This window comes from Symphalangus syndactylus, chromosome 15, assembly GCF_028878055.3.
Source record: "Symphalangus syndactylus isolate Jambi chromosome 15, NHGRI_mSymSyn1-v2.1_pri, whole genome shotgun sequence".
NCBI lineage: Eukaryota > Metazoa > Chordata > Mammalia > Primates > Hylobatidae > Symphalangus > Symphalangus syndactylus.
Window position 1 is genome coordinate 82,660,192 of NC_072437.2, and position 20,393 is coordinate 82,680,584.

General features: G+C 43.2%; 1 protein-coding gene across 1 annotated transcript in view; it reads left to right on the forward strand.

Moving 5' to 3' along the window:
- Positions 1 to 20,393, forward strand: part of GTF2F2 (general transcription factor IIF subunit 2) — a 171,120-nt gene that overhangs the window by 129,258 nt on the left and 21,469 nt on the right. Inside the window, exon 6 of the mRNA XM_055245268.2 lies at positions 5,311 to 5,410. Coding sequence (XP_055101243.1) covers positions 5,311 to 5,410 — 100 coding nt within the window. The remainder of the gene's footprint in view (positions 1 to 5,310; positions 5,411 to 20,393) is intronic.

Here is a 20,393-nt window from a genome sequence, read left to right on the forward strand (position 1 = left end):
AGTACAGGTGTGTGCCACCACACCCGGCTAATTTTTTGTATTTTTAGTAGAGACAGGGTTTCACCTTGTTGGCCAGGATGGTCTCGATCTCCTGACCTCGTGATCCACCTGCCTCGGCTTCCCAAAGTGCTAGGATTACAAGCATGAGCCACCCTGCCCAGCCACCTGTATCCTGTATTTTATTTTTTCCCAAGTATTTTAGTGTTTTTGATGTTATAACTCAGGCAAATAATTTAGGGACAACTTTCAAACCTCACCAACTTGAATTTCCAAGAATACCATTCTGAAGTTACCTAAAATTAAAATTGCAGTTTTTGTTGTTGTTTGTCTGTTCGTTTGTTTTTGAGATGGAGTCTTGCTCTGTTGCCCAGGCATGAGTGCGGTGGCGAGATCTCAGCTCACCACAACCTCCACCTCCTGGGTTCAAGCAATTCTCCTGCCTCAGCCTCCCGAGTAGCCGTGATTACAGGCATGCGCCACCACACCCGGCTAATTTTTGTATTTTTAATAGAGACGGAGTTTCACCATGTTGGCCAGGCTGGTCTTGAACTCCTGACCTCATGATCCGCCCACCTCAGCCTCCCAAAGTGCTGAGATTACAGGCGCGAGCCACTGTGCCTGGCCTGATTTTTTTAAATAAATGGAGTTTTATTTCATTAGAATGAATACTATTCAAGCTTGACTAAATTTGTTACTTGATACTTAATAGTCTTACATTGTGACAGATATGCGTGATTTATGACTAGAATAGCAATTGTTTTATAGATGTACTGTATGTTTCCAAGCACTTTATGTCTGTAGGGAACACCAGAAGGCATGGTTAGTCCTGGCATTTGAAGAATATATATTTATATTCTGAATTTGCACCAAGTTTTTTTTGTGTTATTTTGTTTTGTTTTTTGTTTTTGTTTTGTTTTGTTTTGTTTTTTGGTTTTTGGTTTTTGTTTTTGAGACAGTTTCGCTCTTGTCGCCCAAACTGGAGTGCAATGGCGCGATCTCAGCTCACTGCAACCTCTGCCACCTGGGTTCAAGCAGTTCTCCTGCCTCAGCCTCCGAGTAGCTGGGATTACAGGCACCTGCCACCACGCCCGGCTAATTTTTTTGTATTTTTAGTAGAGACTGGGTTTCGCCATGTTGGGCAGGCTGGTCTTCAACTCCTGACCTCAGGTGATCCGCCAGTCTCTGCCTCCCAAAGTGCTGGGATTACAGGCGTGAGCCACCACTCCCAGCCAGCACCAAGTATTTTTTTAATGGTTTACAAAACAAAGTAAAATGTAGCCTGGCTGTATCTAAGTGATCAGCCATTATTTTTCTATTTCTGTTTCTTGAAAACAACACTGTATTTTTAAATTTTCTGAAAAAGTGGAGACTCATTTTTTAAAATGGGCAGGGTAACCTTTTAGCTTGCTCCCAAGTCAGCCTAATACCTCTCTATGTAGTTTGTTGTTCTGCTTTACGAACCACATATTTCCAAATTATATTATTTTGTACAAACCTAGATAAACCTTACCTTGACTTTGAAAGCATATCAAGGTCAGTAATGTTTAATTTAGTACATTGTTCAGTGATGAAATGGAGTTGCCAATTGTTCTTGACACTTCATGAGATAGTGTTAAATGAATTATTTAGTGTTAAGGACCCTGCTAAATTATTTTAAACGATTCAAAGTGAGTTAAAGTATTTTAAGATTTAGTTCTTTGTTATATTTTCAGTTCATACATTAACCTTTTTAGTTTTGAATCATAGTTTTTAGTTTTGAATCATAAATTGTCCTCTTTTAATTAAAACCCTTGTGGTTGCCTTTTAAATGTATAATAGAACAGTTAAATTTTTTAAATGAGTTCTTTATTATTTTTTTTTTTAAGTCAGTGCTTTCCTTTACATAAAAGGTTAAATGCTTTGAGGATAAAAACTGCATGACACTGTATGAGTGATGAAATTGGCTTTTAGAATTGTTGAATTAAAATTGAAAGGAAAGTATGCTACATACTTTGGATGCGGTGGCTACGAATAAATTCAAGTGTAAGAGTGTGACCAGAATAAGCTACCGTTTATAAAGAAGCACTTCACTAAACAAACTGAAACCCTGAGGAATTTTCAAATTGTGAGGTAATGGGAACAATCATTTAATATGGAAGGAAGGAGCTAGTGCATGCCTCCTTTCTTGAATGTCTCATAAGATCAAATCGTGGAGATGACTAAAACAGGGAAGATAATTTAGCGGCAACATAACAGATTACCGTTTAGAGAGGCCAAACCTCTGAGAGCTGATTGCATTAGAGGGGGATGGGGGCTAAGATTAGGACACAGGTGTGTTCAGAAACAGGCTGACACTTAGTGTTTTCCCACCCACTCCCACCCCCAACCAAGTTAACACATTTAGCTGTCCTGACACTTTGTAAACGTTCCTGTATCTGTCTTCAATCTTTTTTCTCTCTCTAGAGGTTTATCTCTTAGAAGCTTTGACATAACTTTCCTTGGAGGGATCATTTCCACCTAATCTTTTTACCTTATCTCTTTTTTTTTTTTTTTTTTTTTTTTGAGACAGAGTCTTGCTATGTCACCCAGGCTGGAGTGCAGTGTTGGCTCACTGCAACCTCCGCCTTCTGGGTTCAAGCGATTCTTGTGCCTCAGCCTCCTGACTAGCTGGGATTGCAGGCATGCACCACCATGCCCAGTTCATTTTTGTATTGTTAATAAAGACGGGGTTTCACCGTGTTGCCCAGGCTGGTCTTGAACTCCTGACCTCAAGTAATCTGCCTGCCTCCACCTCCCAAATTACTGGGTGAGCCACCACAGCCAGCCCGCCTTATCTCTTATAAGCATGAGCAGCTCTGCTCCAGTTTACTCTCAAAATGCACACCTTGGGATTAATCTTTTTATCAGTATGCAGTTAGTTGTCCTACCATCCCTCCATCACCCTTGTTCATCTTCAGTACTGCAGTTAATTATAGTATTAAATGCTTGTCTTCCACTAGAGCAAGTCTTTACTGCTGTGTCTCCAACCTCTAACCCAGTGCCTGGCAGAAGTGAGTACCCAGTAAACACTTGCTAGATGATTGACAGCAGGAGGCTCCTTCCAGAGTCTGGCTGTGGCACAGCTGCAGCCAGAGGCAGATACGGGAGAATGGTAGGGAGAACTGGAGAGATACCCAGGGACTAGATCCCAAAGAGTCTTAAAGTCCTATGAAGGAACTTGTGCTGCACCCCGAGAATAGTAAGAGGCCATCGAAGAATCATTAATCTAAATCCATTCTTGTTTTGCACATCTCCCTTCTAGACTCTAGCTAGTTAATTTCTCAGCAAGAAAATTTAATCCATGTTCATAGAAACGCTATGTGGCACATGAAAAGCAAAGTATAATTGTAAGTATTATTTATGGTTACATATCCAGTAAGTTTCTAAAGACACTTCCAGAGAATTTTTTGTACTTTATAGAGTAAATCATCTTGTGTATTTAAAGGATAAACATGGATTTATATGTAACGAATAATTTAAATATTTACATTTCCATACAGAAATGAGTATACTGAATTTGGGAATCTTGGTAAAAACAAAACCTATGGCATTTTTAGATTTCAAATTGAAAAGGCAATTGGTAGATATCTTATATCTTCTCAGCAATTTGATAGTATATACCTGAAAATAAGCAGAAGTAAATAGAGAATTATCTTCATCCAAGGAGTTAAATAATAGGAATGTTATACAAACACCTTTTGTACTTAATTCTGCTTTTGAAGGAATTTAAAATGGAAATTGTTTTTAATTTCTATTTTATTAAACCAAAGAATTTAAAGCCCCATTCAAATAAAATAATACATAATGTTAAACTCATATTATTTTTTAATAACCAGCATTTTTGTGGTTTTCAAATGAACCATCCAAGAAATTACAGCATTTTCTTCTCTTTTTAAGAAGGGGTACTTCTTCAGGTTATAAAAGTAATAAATACTTATTGCAGAACATTTAGAAAACAAACAAAATGCATCCAGTCTGATCTCTTCCTTCCCGTCTTTCATGCTAGTTTCACCATTTAAAAAAAAAAACTGCCTTTTTTTTTAATTAAAGGCGATTTTCTAACATGGTTTTCAATTTTTTTGCTGTAACCATTGCATCTCACTGCTTCCTATTGGATTCATTTTCCTTCTTACTGAAATAAATTCTTGAGTAGTTTCTCAGTGAGGATCTATAAATAATAAACATAAGCTTTTGTCCAAAAATGCGTATGTTTTACGCTTACTCTTCAATTGTAATCTAACTAGATATGTTGAGCAATTTTCTTAAAAAATTACCATCTTATATTTTGATATCTTGCTGATGAGTTTAAAAGGTACAGTGATAACTTTTGCATCATTAAAAATAGTTGGCTTAGAAAGCTGTACTTTTCCTTCCTTAAAACAGTTTTTTAAATTTACTGTGCTGATATATCAAATGAATTAATTTTCTAAATAAGTAAATGATTATGAGTCTTGCTATACTTAATATAAAACAAAATATCCTAAGATTGCTACTTAAATATACATGTACTAGTCAACTATTATGTTTTATAATATACTGTACATGGTGGCATATATTTTCAAAAGTAGTGTTTTGAGTTTTATCTTCTGAGACATGGTCTCACTCTGTTGCCCAGGCTGGAGTGCAGTGGCACAATCACAGCTCACTGTGGCCTCGACCTCCCAGGCTCAAGTGATCCTACCACCTCAGCCTTTTGAGTAGCTAGGACTACAGGCACTGTGCCTGGCTAATCTTTTTTTCTTAATTTTTTGTAGAGACAGGATCAGTTTAGATGGTGTCCTGCAGTAGTTCTAGAGCAGTGCTGTCTAATAGAGGTTTCTGTGATGATAGAAATATTCTCTCTCTGTGCTGTTCAGTAAACCTTGAGTGTTGATGTATTCTCTTTTTATTTACCTTTATCTTTTATCAGCTGAGTAGACATTTTGAATTAATAACTTGATTTTAGACCATGTAATTTAAGATGATTTATTTTTACATGAGGATTTTTTTTTCCCCAGAAATTTAAGGCTGATTAGCTTCTTGGTTTTAGTGGTTAAGATTTGCCTATATAATAAGCAGGTGAAAAGTACATTGTGGCATTATAATGAGTTAGTTTGTATGTTTAGCTTGTGTACTGGTTATTGCATTATAGTCACGTATATTCAGTGCATTTTTAAAGTATTAAGGCTAGTGTATCCTCTGAGGTTACCTTTTTATATATTAGTTTTCATTGAATAAGAATTATAGAAATAATAACTTCATATTTCACTCTGCTAAACAAGAGTTTTAATAATGCCTTATATTTTTTTTCAGATTGCAGATAGAAGAGTCTTCCAAACCTGTGAGGCTATCACAACAGCTGGACAAAGTTGTAACAACCAATTACAAACCTGTTGCTAATCATCAATACAATGTAAGTCTTCTGCTTGTCTCTCTTCATTCTTTTATATCTTCATTCTTTTCTGTATCATAGAGTCTTAGGTTTCCAAAGAACCTGAGCATTTACGCACCTTGCCATCAGGTGCTTGAATTACAGTACCTGATCTGGACTTAGTAAGGAGTATGACAATTTGCTAAAAGTATAGAAAAGATGTTCACTCTACATTGCAAGTTATATCATGGCAAAAAGAAGGCAATCACTGTTTAAACTACCCTTGATAAATTTTTACAAAGAAGTAAAACACTTCAATTCCCAATGTTGCTGATGTTTTAAATTACAATGTACTAACTAAATATTAGTTTTACTATTTTTAAAAATTATTCTATGCCTTTGTGATGAACCATAAGAAAGTTTTTAATGTGTTAACAAAAAATTTTAAAGGTCATGGAACAGTGGTGATCTTTCTCATTGATTATTAAGATCACTTTGCCTGGTTTCAGCTTTTACAGGCATTTTAATGGTCTCATACTACCATGCAAAGTGAGGACCATCTGTACAGTAGTACTCCCTTGTCCACGGTTTCAAAACTTTACGCAGTTTCAGTGACCCACAGTCAACTACAGTCAAAAATATTGAATGGAAAATTCCAGATATAAACAATTCATAAGTTGTAAGTTGTGCAACCTTCTGAGTAGGAGGAAACCTAGCACCATCTTGCTCCATCCCATCCATGATGTGAGTCATTCCTTTGTCCAGTATATCCACATTGTATATGCTACCCACCCATTAGTCACTTAGTAGCCCTCTTGGTTAACAGATCGATCGACACATGATAAAAAGAAAGAAGAGGCTGGGCGCTGTGGCTCATGCCTGTAATCCCAGCACTTTGGGAGGCCGAGGTGGGCGGATCACAAGGTCAGGAGATCGAGACCATCCTGGCTAATACAGTGAACCCCGTCTCTACTAAAAATACAAAAATTAGCCAGGTGTGGCGGCGTGTGCCTGTAGTCCCAGCTGCTGGGGAGGCTGAGGCAGGAGAATGGGAGGCAGAGCTTGCAGTGAACCGAGATCATGCCACTGCACTCCAGCCTGGGTGAAAGAGCGAGATTCCATCTCAAAAAAAAAAAAGAAGAAAAAGAAAGAAGAAGAGTGAGTACAGAACACCAAGATATTTTGAGAGAGTGAGAGAGAGAGACCACATTCACAGACTGTTATTACAGTGTATTGTTATGGTTATTCTATTTTATTATGGGTTATTTTTGTTAATCTCTTACTGTGCCTAATTTATAAATTAAACCTTATCATAGATATGTATGTATAGGAAAAACCGTAATATATAGAGTTTGGTACTATCCACAATTTCAGGCACCAAGTGGGGCGGGGAGGTGTCTTGCAACATATCTCCTGCCAATAAGGGGAAAGTACTGTATATTTATATTTCCAGACATTTTTTATTGTTGTGTATCTTATATGTACTATATGTATTATACAATATACACATTTATTGCATACATATTATGTATACTTCGTGCCAGGTATTGGTCTGAGTGCTTCATAAGTAATGACACTTAATCTTCATACCAACCCTATGAAGAAACTACAACAGATAAGGTAACAGGCAGAGAGATTGGCTTACCTGAGGTGGTGCAGCCAGTAATTGATCAGTCCGGGTGTTGAACTCAGGCAGTCTAGCTTAGGAGCCATACTGTTAACCACTGTGTATGTTGCTGCTGGTGATTAGCAGTAGCTAAAAGGGCTAAGGGTTTTGGGTTTTGAAATATCTGTAATGTAATAAGTGTGATGGTTTCTTGAAAATAAAATACCCAAGTTAAGTCAAATAGCAATTAACAGTTGGAATTTTGTATCCCACTTTGTTGTTTAAGATTACATTTGATACTGAGTTTAGGAAGAAAAATTTCTTTAAGACTAGCCTTGGCGGGGCACGGTGGCTCACGCCTGTAATCCCAGGACTTTGGGAGGCCAAGGCAGGTGGATCACCTGAGGTCAGGAGTTCAAGACCAGCCTGGCCAACATGGTGAAACCCCATCTCTACTAAAAATACAAAAATTAGCCAGGAGTGGTGGTAGGCACCTGTAATTCCAGCCACTCGGGAGGCTGAGGCAGGAGAATCGCCTGAACCCAGGAGGCAGAAGTTGCAGTGAGCTGAGATCACACCATTGCACTCCAGCCTGAGGGACAAGAGTGAGACTTCGTCTCAAAAAAAAAAAAAAAAAGACTAGCCTTTAGTATCAACATTTATTAAGTGACACAGGATAACATCTACCAAACTACTACTTTATGATATTTGAATGGTTATTTTATATGAAAGTAGCAAATGCCACTAGGGCTAAGTAGATATCTTAAATGAGTGGAACAATGAAATTTAAGAGTCAGTGTTAGAAACTGTGTGAACTGGAGTGCACATGACCCATATAAATACATTCACATTTTGAAATTGCTACACTATGTGAGTTAAACAAACCAGGTAAAAGTTCAACTGCATCCAGCCAAGCTTCCATTTTACAGCCTCTGGTTATGCTTTAGGAGGAAAGTGAACTAAAGAAAAGGACAGGTAAGATGTCAGATGATCCAAAAGAGGTATTTTTCTGTTGTTTTCTGACTTAGATAAATAGATAAAAGTCCACATCTTTGTCCTCTTCCATTCTAGTCTTTTCTACTCTTGGATGGGAATACGTACAGTTTTCTGGAGCTACGTGTAGACAGAGATTCTATTCTGTTTTGTAAAACAGTGTAGACCTTAGTTGTTTTTGCCTTTCTTCCTCATTGGTGTGCTGCTTCTGTAGCTCCTGACTCAGTTTTTTTTTTTTTTTTTTTCCCGGCTGAGTTATTTCTTTATTAATTTTTTTGCATACAAAAACAATAAACATTTTCTAAAAATACATACAAACAAAAAGATGCGTGTTAAACATATTAGGAAGGTTGCACATGGGAAGTCGGGGAATAGAAATGGGGGTGGGAGTTAAAATAAATGAGAGAGGGACTTTATATGGATCAGTGATAATAACTCAATCCTCTATTTGACGAAGAAGAGGGAGAAGGAAGAGGAAGAAAAAGAAAGTGGGATAAAGGATCAGAAAGGGAGGAAAATAGAAAAAATTAGAGTATGACTCCAGGGTAGACCTGTTTTGTTGTCATTGAGTTGGTTGGTTGGTTTGTCTGTTGTATTCTTCATGTTTCGCCAAGTTGGCCAGACTGGTCTCGAACTCCTGGCCCGAAGTGATCAACCCGCCTCGCCCCCCAGAGTGCCGGGACCACAGGCGTGAGCCACCACGTCCAGCCCCCACATTGCTTCTGCCCTCCATGGTAGACCTCCCAGACGGAGCGGCCAGGCAGAGGAGCTCCTCACTTCTACCCAGACACGGGGCAGCCGGGCAGAGGGGCTCCTCACTTCCCAGACGGGGCGGCCAGGCAGAGACGCTCCTCACTTCTTCCCAGACGATAGGTGGCCGGGCAGAGGCGCTCGTCACTTCCCAGACGATGGGTCGTCGGGCAGAGGCGCTCCCCACTTCCCAGACGATGGGTGGCCGGGCAGAGGCGCTCCTCACTTCCCAGACGATGGGCGGCCGGGCAGAGGCGCTCCTCATCTCCCAGACGATGGATGTCCGGGCAGAGGCACTCCTCACTTCCCAGATGGGGCAGCCGGGCAGAGGCGCTCCTCACTTTCCAGACGATGGGTGGCCGGGCAGAGGCGCTCCTCCCCTCCCAGACGATGGGTGGCCGGGCAGAGGCGCTCCTCACCTCCCAGACGGGGCGGCCGGGCAGAGGCGCTCCTCACTTCTTCCCGGACGGGGCGGCCGGGCAGAGGCGCTCCTCACTTCTTCCCGGACGGGGCGGCCGGGCAGAGGCGCTCCTCACTTCCCAGACGGTGGGTGGCCGGGCAGAGGCGCTCCTCACTTCCCAGACGATGAGTGGCTGTGCAGAGGCGCTCCTCACTTCTTCCCGGATGGGGCGCCCGGGCAGAGGCGCTCCTCATTTCTTCCCGGACGGGGCGGCCGGGCAGAGGCGCTCCTCACTTCTTCCCGGACGGGGTGGCCGGGCAGAGGCGCTCCTCACTTCCCAGACGGTGGGTGGCCGGGCAGAGGCGCTCCTCACTTCCCAGACGGGGCGGCCGGGCAGAGGCGCTCCTCACTTCCCAGACGGGGCGGCCGGGCAGAGGCGCTCCTCACTTCTTCCCGGATGGGGCGGCCGGGCAGAGGCGCTCCTCACTTCTTCCTGGGCGGGGCGGCCGGGCAGAGGCGCTCCTCACTTCTTCCCGGACGGGGCGCCCGGGCAGAGGCGCTCCTCATTTCTTCCCGGATGGGGCGGCCGGGCAGAGGCGCTCCTCACTTCTTCCCGGGCGGGGCGGCCGGGCAGAGGCGCTCCTCACTTCTTCCCGGACGGGGCGGCCGGGCAGAGGCGCTCCTCACTTCTTCCCGGACGGGGCGGCCGGGCAGAGGCTCTCCTCACTTCTTCCCGGACGAGGCGGCCGGGCAGAGGCGCTCCTCACTTCTTCCCTGACGGGGCGGCCGGGCAGAGGCGCTCCTCACTTCCCAGATGGTGGGTGGCCGGGCAGAGGCGCTCCTCACTTCCCAGACGATGGGTGGCTGTGCAGAGGCGCTCCTCACTTCTTCCCGGATGGGGCGCCCGGGCAGAGGCACTCCTCATTTCTTCCCGGACGGGGTGGCCGGGCAGAGGCGCTCCTCACTTCTTCCCGGACGGGGCGGCCGGGCAGAGGCGCTCCTCACTTCTTCCCGGACGGGGCGGCCGGGCAGAGGCGCTCCTCACTTCTTCCCGGACGGGGCGGCCGGGCAGAGCGCTCCTCACTTCTTCCTGGACGGGGCGGCCGGGCAGAGGCGCTCCTCATTTCTTCCCGGACGGGGCGGCCGGGCAGAGGCGCTCCTCACTTCCCAGACGGGGCGGCCGGGCAGAGGCGCTCCTCACTTCTTCCCGGACGGGGCGGCCGGGCAGAGGCGCTCCTCACTTCTTCCCGGACGGGGCGGCCGGGCAGAGGCGCTCCTCACTTCTTCCCGGACGGGGCGGCCGGGCAGAGGCGCTCCTCACTTCTTCCCGGACGGGGCGGCCGGGCAGAGGCGCTCCTCACTTCTTCCCGGACGGGGCGGCCGGGCAGAGGCGCTCCTCACTTCCTCCCGGACGGGGCGGCCGGGCAGAGGCGCTCCTCACCTCCCAGACGATGGGAGGCCGGGCAGAGGCACTCCTCACTTCCCAGACGATGGGTGGCCGGGCAGAGGCGCTCCTCACTTCCCAGACGGGGCGGCCGGGCAGAGGCGCTCCTCACTTCCCAGACGGTGGGTGGCCGGGCAGAGGCGCTCCTCACTTCCCAGACGGGGTGGCCGGGCAGAGGCGCTCCTCACTTCCCAGACGGTGGGTGGCCGGGCAGAGGCACTCCTCACTTCCCAGACGATGGGTGGCCGGGCAGAGGCGCTCCTCACTTCTTCCCGGACGGGGCAGCCGGGCAGAGGCGCTCCTCACTTCTTCCCGGACGGGGCGCCCGGGCAGAGGCGCTCCTCATTTCTTCCCGGACGGGGCGGCCGGGCAGAGGCGCTCCTCACTTCCCAGACGATGGGTGGCCGGGCAGAGACGCTCCTCACTTCCCAGACGGTGGGTGGCCGGGCAGAGGCGCTCCTCACTTCCCAGACGGTGGGTGGCCGGGCAGAGGCGCTCCTCACTTCCCAGACGGTGGGTGGCCGGGCAGAGGCACTCCTCACTTCCCAGACGGTGGGTGGCCGGGCAGAGGCGCTCCTCACTTCCCAGACGGGGCGGCCGGGCAGAGGCGCTCCTCACTTCCCAGACGGGGCGGCCGGGCAGAGGTGCTCCTCACCTCCCAGACGGGGCGGCCGGGCAGAGGCGCTCCCCACCTTCCAGATGGGGCGGCGGCCGGGCAAGGGCTGCAATCCCAGCACCCTGGCAGGCCAAGGCAGGCGGCCGGGGGGTAGAGGCTGCCGCGAGGCCAGACCACGCCACCGCCCTCCAGCCCGGGCAACACCGAGCACTGGGTGAGCGAGACTCCGTCTGTAGTCCCAGTACCTCGGGAGGCTGAGGCGGGCAGAGCACTCGGCGTCAGGAGCTGGCGACCAGCGTGGCCAAGATGGCGAACACGTGCCTGTATGCAAAGGAGAAAAGGCAGGCAGCGGTGGTGGGCGCCGGCAGTCCTAGGCAGTCCGCGGCGCGGGCAGCAGCAAGCCGAGTAGAGAGAGAGAGAGAGAGAGAGAGAGAGAGAGAGAGAAAAGAAAGAAGGAGGGAGGGAGGGAAGGAAGGAAGGAAGGAAGGAAAGAAGGAAGGAAAGAAGGAGGAAAGAAGGAAGGCCTGACTCAGCTTTTTTATCCTTTTGTGGGCCAGGCTTCTCTGTGGTTTCTACCCTTGTGTATGTTTTTATTACAGTGGGTACAAGAAAGACCACACTTTCATAGGCTGTAAAGAGTTATTACCTTTCTAGAGGGAAGTTTGGTAATTTATGTCAAATGCACTATAAAAGGATATATCGTTTGACCTAGCAGTTTTGTGTCTAGGAATTTATTATAGTGAGACCAGTGGTCAATGATATATATACAATAATGTTTCTCTCTACTGTTTTAAGATAGGAAAAGATTGGAAACAAGTGTCCCAAATTGGGGATTCATTAAATAAATATTTTAAGTCATTATTTTTGGATGGTAGGATCTACAGTGATTTTATCCTAATTTTCTTTTTTATAAAATCTTTTCCAATTGTTGAAATTGTCACAGTGAGCACGTATTGCCTGAATTGTTGGTAAGCAATAAAGTTATGTTGGGAAGGGGAAGATTGGAAAGGAAAGAAAGCCAGGGAAGAAGGCCATGATAGTACCCTACTGATTGTCTAAGATTTACCTTCTTTAAACACGTACTTTTTAAATATCCACTTCATGTCTGAGATACATATCCCTGGTGAATAAATTAAGTACAAACATGTTATATTCTGAACTCCTTACTATATAAAGCTATAGCACCCTCTACAAAGATAATTAACATTAAGTGACATTTTATTTTAAGATATCAACCTTTGTTAAGGTTGTCATAGTAATGAATCTTGGATTAAGGTTTTTACATACAAAGATTGACTATAATCTACCACATTGCATTTGAATGTTTAATCATTATTTATTTTGGGAGTAAACCAGGATAGGCACCTGCATAGCTTTAAAAAACATATTCAGTATTGTAGTATAATACCAACTATAGAAAGAGTATAACATTTTTGTTATTTATTAGAAGAGGACATTGACTTTTAAAAGATTGAGAAACATAAACGAACACAGGTCAGCAAGAATGATTTAGAGGAAACATAATAAAGACTTTTAATAAAAAATTTTAATGTTGAAACGTTTTGAAAGTCTTGCCAGATAAAGTTATATAAACATGAAGCTCAGTGTTTCATTCTAACAATTGAGCTTCTTTGAATGCAATTTTCAGAATAAAAATAAAAATAAAAAAATTTTGTACAAAAAAGTGAAAGAAATGTTCCTACATTTGGTCAGAAAGAAACTACCTTGGGCCGGGCGCAGTGGCTCACGCTTGTAATCCCAGCACTTTGGGAAGCCGAGGCGGGTGGATCACGAGGTCAGGAGATCGAGACCATGGTGAAACCCCGTCTCTGCTAAAAAAAAATTGGCCAGTCGTGGTGGCGGGCGCCTGTAGTCCCAGCTACTCGGAGAGGCTGAGGCAGGAGAATGGCGTGAACCCGGGAGGCGGAGCTTGCAGTGAGCCGAGATTGCATCACTGCACTCCAGCCTGAGCGACAGAGCTAGACTCCGTCTCAAAAAAAAAAAGAAACTACCTTGCATTTACCCACAGCTTTTTCACCCACCTATGGCAAATAGATGAATTTACCTGTATATATGTAGAGAAAATATCCAATTTTGTTCTTGGAGCTATTCTAAGAATTAAATTCAGATTTATCTTTTTAGTTCACCAACTATCTGGGTATAATGTCTATCATACTTGTCATTCAGAAACCATCTACTGGGCCAAAAAGAATTATATGATTATTTTTATCTCTTAGAATACTCCATTGAAATCGCACCCCTGAAAACCATCTTCTTACTAGGATATGACATGTCAGGTTTTTTTCCCTAAGTGGCATTTCCTGTACCTTAAATCTTCATTAGGTGTCTGAAACTTGAATCAGTTCACGTAGGTCAGCATTTTCCACAGTAAATTTTTTGTAACATTAACTAGGTGAGAAGGTCATGTAAAAAGGATTCTGTGTTTAAAGAACTTGTAGTTTCTGATTATATCCTCCTCTTAAATTGACACTTCACTTTAATATACTCAAGATTAGGAAGCTTTAGGAATTTGTTTAATCCTGCACTTACAAACATTTGAACATCAAATTTCCCCCATTCTTTGAAGCAGTGAAAACAAGACATTGGGAAATAACGGAGATGTCAAAGTATGGTTTACAAGAGGGCCCACTGGGTGAGGGGGAAAATTATTATATTTATATTATTATAAAATTTATATTTATCTTGTTTTGCACCTAATAAAGGAAAGAAACTGAGCTTTAGAAATAACATGTAGATTGACCCTGGCATCTTTTTGCAGCCCCTGTGCTAGTCGGTCATTTTTCAGCAGAAGAGTGGAAATGGGACAGGACAGGGGTTGAGCGTTGTGCCTTCATGTTTTCATTTGCTTTCAGCTTTTTAGCATTGGTGCTCAATTCAGAGGTTTACAGATTATAGTATCTATTATTAACTAAACTCAGTCTCAACAAATGAACAAATGGCTTTAAAAGATTGCTGCAGAGAAACTGTCAATTAGAGATAATACTAATAAACCAAGCATATGTGAACAAGAAAGTGAAAAAACTGAACTACTCTTGCTTCTAAAAATAGTTTCTTTATCAGTCAATCTTTGAGATGACAAACAGTGATGATGTAATCAGATCTGAAAAGAACTTGGCCCTTCCAAAAAGGAAATTATCAGTATCATTTTAAATATGGCTTGTCATGCCCTGTCTTTAATGATGACTCAGTTAGTGTCTATGGTGGAATCAAAAACAACTCTTGATATTCCAAGCAGAAAAGAATGTAATGTAGGGAGTTGGTTACAAATGAGTTAGGAATACCAAATGGAAGGGCTGGAGTTGCAAAAGGGAGAAGAGATCAGGAAGCTGCTGCAGAGGTGCTTCTGCAATACAAAAAAAAAGAAGAAAAATCTCCCTCCCTCCCACTTTCATTCTCCTATTGGCAGAACCCCAGCTGGAAACCCACTAGCAAGGGAATCTTGGAAATGTAGCCTGCAGACCTCTTGCTACCCCGCCCTTACCGCCAAGCCTAGAGTTGAAGACTTGTTGCAAAATAACAGGCAAAGTGGCCCCTGACCTTTGCGAGTGTTGTACCTTGTTATATTAGCTTAGCTATTGCTGATACAAAGCTATCACGGTGTGCAGTGTATTTAAAAACTAAGCATACAGAACATGAAGACAAATAACTGTATTTTGAGAGCAAAATGAAAAGGTATTTTGTAGTTTTGACAAAACTTACTCTTAAAATTATGTATATTTCTTCCCTTTAAAATTTTTTATCTTGTGTATGCTTATATCTATTTATAAATACAGTAGTACGTTTGTCCAGTTTATAAAGAGATATATGCATAGTTCATGCTTTAAATTTTTTGCTCACAGAGGTGCATAATGAAAGTATAGAGTCAGCTGATGCGTAAGGTTCTTTACAACTCCTTCCCACTTTGAATCCAAGTAAGGGTGACTCTGTGTGTTCCAGCTGACTTTGTGAACATCGTATCTAGCATATGTAAATTTCATAGCAATTCTTTTATGTATTTCATGGCCTTTTATAAACTTTCTCGTAAGGAATTCCTTTTCTTATAAGGAATCATGTCCTCTGTTGTCTAGACATTTGTTTTCAGTGTTGCGTATACTAGAATCACCTGGGAAGCTTTTAAAGAAGAAAAATAGGCCGGGTGCGGTGGCTTACACCTGTAATCCCAGCACTTTGGGAGGCCAAGGCAGGTGGATTACCTGAGGTCAGAAGTTCGAGACCAGCCTGACCAACCTGGTAAAACCCTGTCTCTACTAAAAATACAAAATTAGCTGGGTATGGTGGCACATGCCTGTAATCCCAGCTACTTGGGAGGCTGAGGCAGGAGAATTGCTTGAACCAGGGAGGCAGAGGTTGCAGTGAGCCAAGGTCGCACCACTGCACTCCAGCCTGGGCAACAAGAGCGAAACTCCATCTCAAAAAAAAAAAAAAAAAAAAAAAAAAAAAAAAAAAAAAAAAAAAAAAAAAACAGAAAAATACCCTCAGAAATTGATTTGGTTAATCTAATGGGGAGGCCAACCATCTTAAGTTTTTAAGCTTCTTAGGTAATTCTAGTATGCAGCCACTGAACCAAAGAGGGGAGAACTTTTTATGGTTCTGCCATCTCCTGTTGCGGGTGGGGTGTTCAGTAATGGTACTTAGAAGGAAACCTTTCTGGCAAACCTAGAACTTTTTTTTTTTTTTTTTTTTTCAGACGGAGTCTCGCCCTGTTGCCCAGGCTGGAGTGCAATGGCACAATCTCAGCTCACTGCAAGCTCCGCCTCCCGGATTCACGCCATTCTCCTGCCTCAGCGTCCCAAGTAGCTGGAACTACAGGCGCCCGCCACCACGCCCAGCCAATTTTTTTATATTTTTAGTGGAAATGGGGTTTCACCGTGTTAGCCAGGATGGTCTCGATCTCCTGACCTCGTGATCCGCCCATCTCAGCCTCCCAAAGTGCCGGAATTACAGGCGTGAGCCACCGTGCCCGGCCAAACCTAGAACTTTTAAAAAGAATTAATATTTCTTATTTTTGTTAGAATTTCTGCCCCATAGTTTGAAAAAATAAGCTTTCTCTCTCTCATTTTTTTTTCTTATTTCTGGTAAAAGCTCTTGGCCAGAAAGAACTCGAAAACCTTAACTGTGCTCAGATAGGTAAGAGAGAAAAAAGAAAAGCTTACTTAGTAAACTGGTTGTTGAGGTAAACCCCCAGGAACTAGAAAGGAAATTCATTTTTATGCATATATGCTCTATTTCCTTCAGTGTGGCAGCCGACTGTGTTAGTCTGCAGAACTAAGATTTAGGGTTTGAGTGGTTGATCTTATAAAGTTCTATGCATAAATTTGAATTTTCCTAAATAAAAAGGATGTTTGTAGGACTATATCATGAGGGCTTTTCAGTAATATTTGCCTGTTATAATATATAGTATAAGTATACTACATGCTTTGTCCATTTGAATTTGCACACAAAGGACTGACCAATTCTAAAGAAATAATTTCCTCCCAAGAGATAATGACACACTAGGCAGAAATAGAAGCATTAGTTGAGGGGAGGGGGAATAATATCTCCTAAGGATTTAACATGCAGAACCATGATATTCAAAGCTGTCATGCTCACTTCAAAAGTTAAAAGCCTTTACAAAGACTGCCTTGACAAAACAGAGTATTTCTGCAAACAATAATCTACAAGTTTATAGATGTCTGTATTATAAATTTTAATTGGGAGTGGGTGGCATTTATAATTTTAGTCAATGATTACAGTTTCAGTAATAATGGTTGAACATATATATACCACATCCACAAAGGATTTTCAACATTTGGTTGCATTTTAGTCAAGAATAGGCTGGGCGTGGTGGCTCACACCTGTAATCCCAGCACTTTCAGAGGCTGAGGCGGGTGGATCACTTGAGTTTGAGACCAGCCTGGAGTTTGAGACCAGCCTGGGCAGTATAGCCAGACCTATCTCTTAAAAAAAATTTTAAAAATTGGCTGGGTATGGTGGCATGCCCCTGTAGTTCCAGGAATTCGAGAACAGCCTGGCCAACGTGGTGAAACCCTGTCTCTCTAATAAAAATACAAAAATTAGCCAGGCATGGTTGCACACACCCGTAATCTCAGCTATTCAAGAGGCTGAGGCAGGAGAATCACTTGAACACGGGAGACGGAGGCTGCAGTGAGGTGAGATTGCACCACTGCCCTCTAGCCTAGGCAATAGAATGAGACCCCATCTCAAAAAAAAAAAAAAAAGGTTTGGGGGCCGGGTGCGGTGGCTCAAGCCAATAATCCTAGCACTTTGGGAAGCCGCAGTGGGCGGATCATGAGATCAGGAAATCAAGACCATCCTGGCTAACACAGTGAAACCCTTTCTCTACTAAAAATACAAAAAATTAGCCGGGTGTGGTGGCATGCGCCTGTAGTCCCAGCTACTCGGGAGGCGGAGGCAGGAGAATCACTTGAACCTGGGAAGCAGAGGTTGCAGTGAGCCGAGATAGCGTCACTGTACTCCAGCCTGGGCGACAGAGCAAGACTCCATCTCAAAAAAAAAAAAAGAATAATTTGTGTTCTGTAGTGAAAATTAATTGTATATGATGGATTTTTTGGTAAAAATTTGTAACTGAAGACTAAAGTACATTGTGAATTGACATTTATTTCTATACAGTCAGTTGTGCAGTGATCTGTGATCATTGGATAGAAGATTGGTAATTAAAATTCACACAATATAAAAGCTGTTTCTACTCCAGTCTTACTAAGATTTGTAGTGGCTGCCAACAAGTTAGATATCTGACTGCTTTAATATCATTTCCTTACAGTGCCTAAGCTCCACTAAGAAACAAAATGCCCAAAAGGCAAAGAGCTAAAAAGAGAAGAAATAACATTATCTCAAAAGTGTAATCTTCTCCTAAATAGAATAGTTCATATCATTGGTAGTTTATTTGTACAGTTGATTTTATCTGTAGTGTCAAGTTGTGAATATAGTATTAAGATTACCATTTCTGCACTGTTTAGTTTTAAAAAATTACCTCAGTGACCTTGGTTTTGTCCTAACTATAAGTTATTAATAACTTAATGGCCATGGAAATTATTTAAATCCCCTTCGATAATTACACATACACTGAAACTACTTATCTGATACCACAGAGCAGAATTTGGATTATGAGCCTGTCTTAGACATTATCAAAAAAAAAATTTAACTGGCTGGGTGCAGTGGCTCATGCCTATAATTCCAGCACTTTAGGATGTCAAGGTTAGAAGATTACTTGAGGCCAGGAGTTTGAGACCAACCTCAGCAGTTTAGCCAGACCCTATCTCTTCAAAAAAATTTTAAAAATTGACTGGGTATGGTGTCATACCCCTGTAGTTCCAGCCACTTGGGAGGCTGAGGCAGGAGAATAATTTGATCCTAGGAGGTTGAGACTGCAATGAGCTGTGATCACACCACTGCACTCTAGCCTGGGTGACAGAGTGAGATCCCATCTCTAAAATTAGTTAACTAATTAAAATAAAACAATAATATTTTTGTAGTACAGTATTAGTTGAATCTTTAATTTATTTTTGAGACAGTGTCTCACTCCGTTGCCCAGGCTATAGTGCATTTGTGCATTCTCAGCTCACTGCAGCCCCTGCCTCCTGGGCTCAAGTGATCCTCCTACCTCAGCCTGCCAAGGAGCTGGGACTACAGGTGAGTGCCACCACGCCCGGCTAATTTTTGTAATTTTTATAGAGGCTGGGTTTTGCCATGTTGCCCAGGCTGGTCTTGAACTCCTGAGCTCAAGCGATCCACCCACCCCGGCCTCCCAAAATGCTGGGATAACAGGTGTGAGCCACTGCGCCCAGCCTAATCTTTATTTTGTTATCTATTTATTTATTGTCTTAGAGACAGAATCTCACTCTGTTGCCTAGGCTGGAGTGCATGAGTGGCATGATCATAGCTCACTGCAGCCTCAACTTCTTGGGCTCAAGTAATCCTCCTGCCTTAGCCTCCTGAGTGGCTGGGACTACAGGCTTGTTCATGGCTAATTTTGTAGAGATGGATCTCACTTTATTGCCCAGACTGGTCTCAAACTCTTGGTCTCAAGTGATCCTCCCACCTTGGCCTCCCAGAGCACTGGGATTACAGGTGTGAGCCACCATGTGTGGCCATAAATTTTGTTTTAAAACAATCTTCTATAAATTATCCCATAGTTAAACAGGCCCTGAGGACATTAAAGGGATGTTCTGTTTTTATTTTTAAATAAATTTAAATAAATGTAGGATTAAATTTAAAGTACTTAAATTTTTCTAGTGAGGAATATTTCTGTTTTGTTCTTGCTATCGTTATTTTGTATGTCTGGGTTTTCAGACTAAATTTTTTTTTTTTTTTTTTTTTTTTTTGAGACAGAGTCTCACTCTGTCGCCCAGGCTGGAGTGCAGTGGCGCCATCTGGGCTCACTGCAAGCTCCGCTTCCCAGGTTCACACCATTCTCCTGCCTCAGCCTCCCAAGTAGCTGGGACTACAGGCGCCCGTCACCACGCCTGGCTAATTTTTTGTATTTTTAGTAGAGACAGGGTTTCACCGTGTTAGCCAGGATGGTCTCAATCTCCTGCTCTCGTGATCTGCTCGCCTCGGCCTCCCCAAGTGCTGGGATCACAGGCATAAGCCACTGCGCCTGGCTTACAGACTACATTTTTAAGAGTTTTTGTTTGCTGCAGATTGTATAGTCAGGGTACCTTGAAACTATGCTTCCAGATGGCTATCCTCAAGCTTTGGGCTCGAATAAACTATATAGTTAATCTTATTTTCTGAATCTCATTACTTAAGACTGACATATGCCTGTCAAGGACAATAACTACCATGGTTTCCAGTGCTTTGATGAAACCAAACGCCATGCATCTGAGGTTTTATGTTGTTGGAATATTCATTGTATCCCTGGGGGTCGCAGCTCTCTATAAGTTGGGTGTGCTGAACCAAGAAATAAGGCATATGCAGATTTCTTCAGAAATTAGGATTCCATGAAAGATACTGAGATGAGGAAGGCTGGTATCATTCAGAGTGCAAAGTGGTTTGGGAATATAAAGAATTTGCTTGGATTGAATCACATGGAAGTTTGTCACTGACTTGTGTTCGTGAACTATGAAACATGAATATCTAGGCTGAGAAAGAGTTCATCTTGATAAGTAAACAATTAAATATTTTAGACAGAAAAAAAAAAACAGTTTTTGTTCACTAGGTAAGTGTAGAGGTAGG